Source organism: Sinocyclocheilus rhinocerous, unplaced genomic scaffold, assembly GCF_001515625.1.
Source record: "Sinocyclocheilus rhinocerous isolate Xijiao unplaced genomic scaffold, SAMN03320098_v1.1 scaffold1290, whole genome shotgun sequence".
In the NCBI taxonomy this organism is placed as follows: Eukaryota; Metazoa; Chordata; class Actinopteri; order Cypriniformes; family Cyprinidae; genus Sinocyclocheilus; species Sinocyclocheilus rhinocerous.
Window position 1 is genome coordinate 172,583 of NW_015652269.1, and position 561 is coordinate 173,143.

General features: G+C 40.8%; 1 protein-coding gene across 1 annotated transcript in view; it reads left to right on the plus strand.

Annotated features, from left to right (window-relative positions):
* Positions 1-561, plus strand: part of LOC107714262 (lethal(3)malignant brain tumor-like protein 1) — a 20,144-nt gene that overhangs the window by 18,120 nt on the left and 1,463 nt on the right. The window contains exon 18 of the mRNA XM_016520074.1: positions 146-202. Coding sequence (XP_016375560.1) covers positions 146-202 — 57 coding nt within the window. The remainder of the gene's footprint in view (positions 1-145; positions 203-561) is intronic.

Consider the following 561-nt stretch of genomic DNA (forward strand, 5'->3'; position numbering starts at 1 on the left):
CACCCCCAAAACAAAATCAAGACTTTGTAAAAGAGCATAATAGGACCCCTTTAACACCACTAGTTTAATACACTGGTGTGAAAATAATCAAACCGGCAAGACAAAACAATGCAGAAAACAGAACAGGTGGGTTTCTGTCACTCAGAAAGTGCCCTACTCCAGGATGTGACGGGTCAGGTCATGTGACCGGCCTTTTTTTACAGTACTGTATACAGTACTGTAACATCTCAATGGTACAGTGCTATGTACTATATGTTCCACAAAACTACCATTTTTTGTTACAAAAGGAGCACTAGCCAACTTGCAATACAGTACATGTGATACAGTAATGTGATACGGTACAGTACTGTAAATACTGTAGATACAGTCTGGAGTGGAGAGTTGAAGACATACCTGTTTTCCAGTCTGAATGTCCTTATGATGGATGCAACTGTGAACCGGCTTAGATGTGGTAGTGTTCAAGCAATAGGCAAAAACTGTAACAAGATAAGACACACCTGGGTAGACTAATCAAGGGGAACCAATGAACAAACGGACTACAAACTGACTACAAACACCACG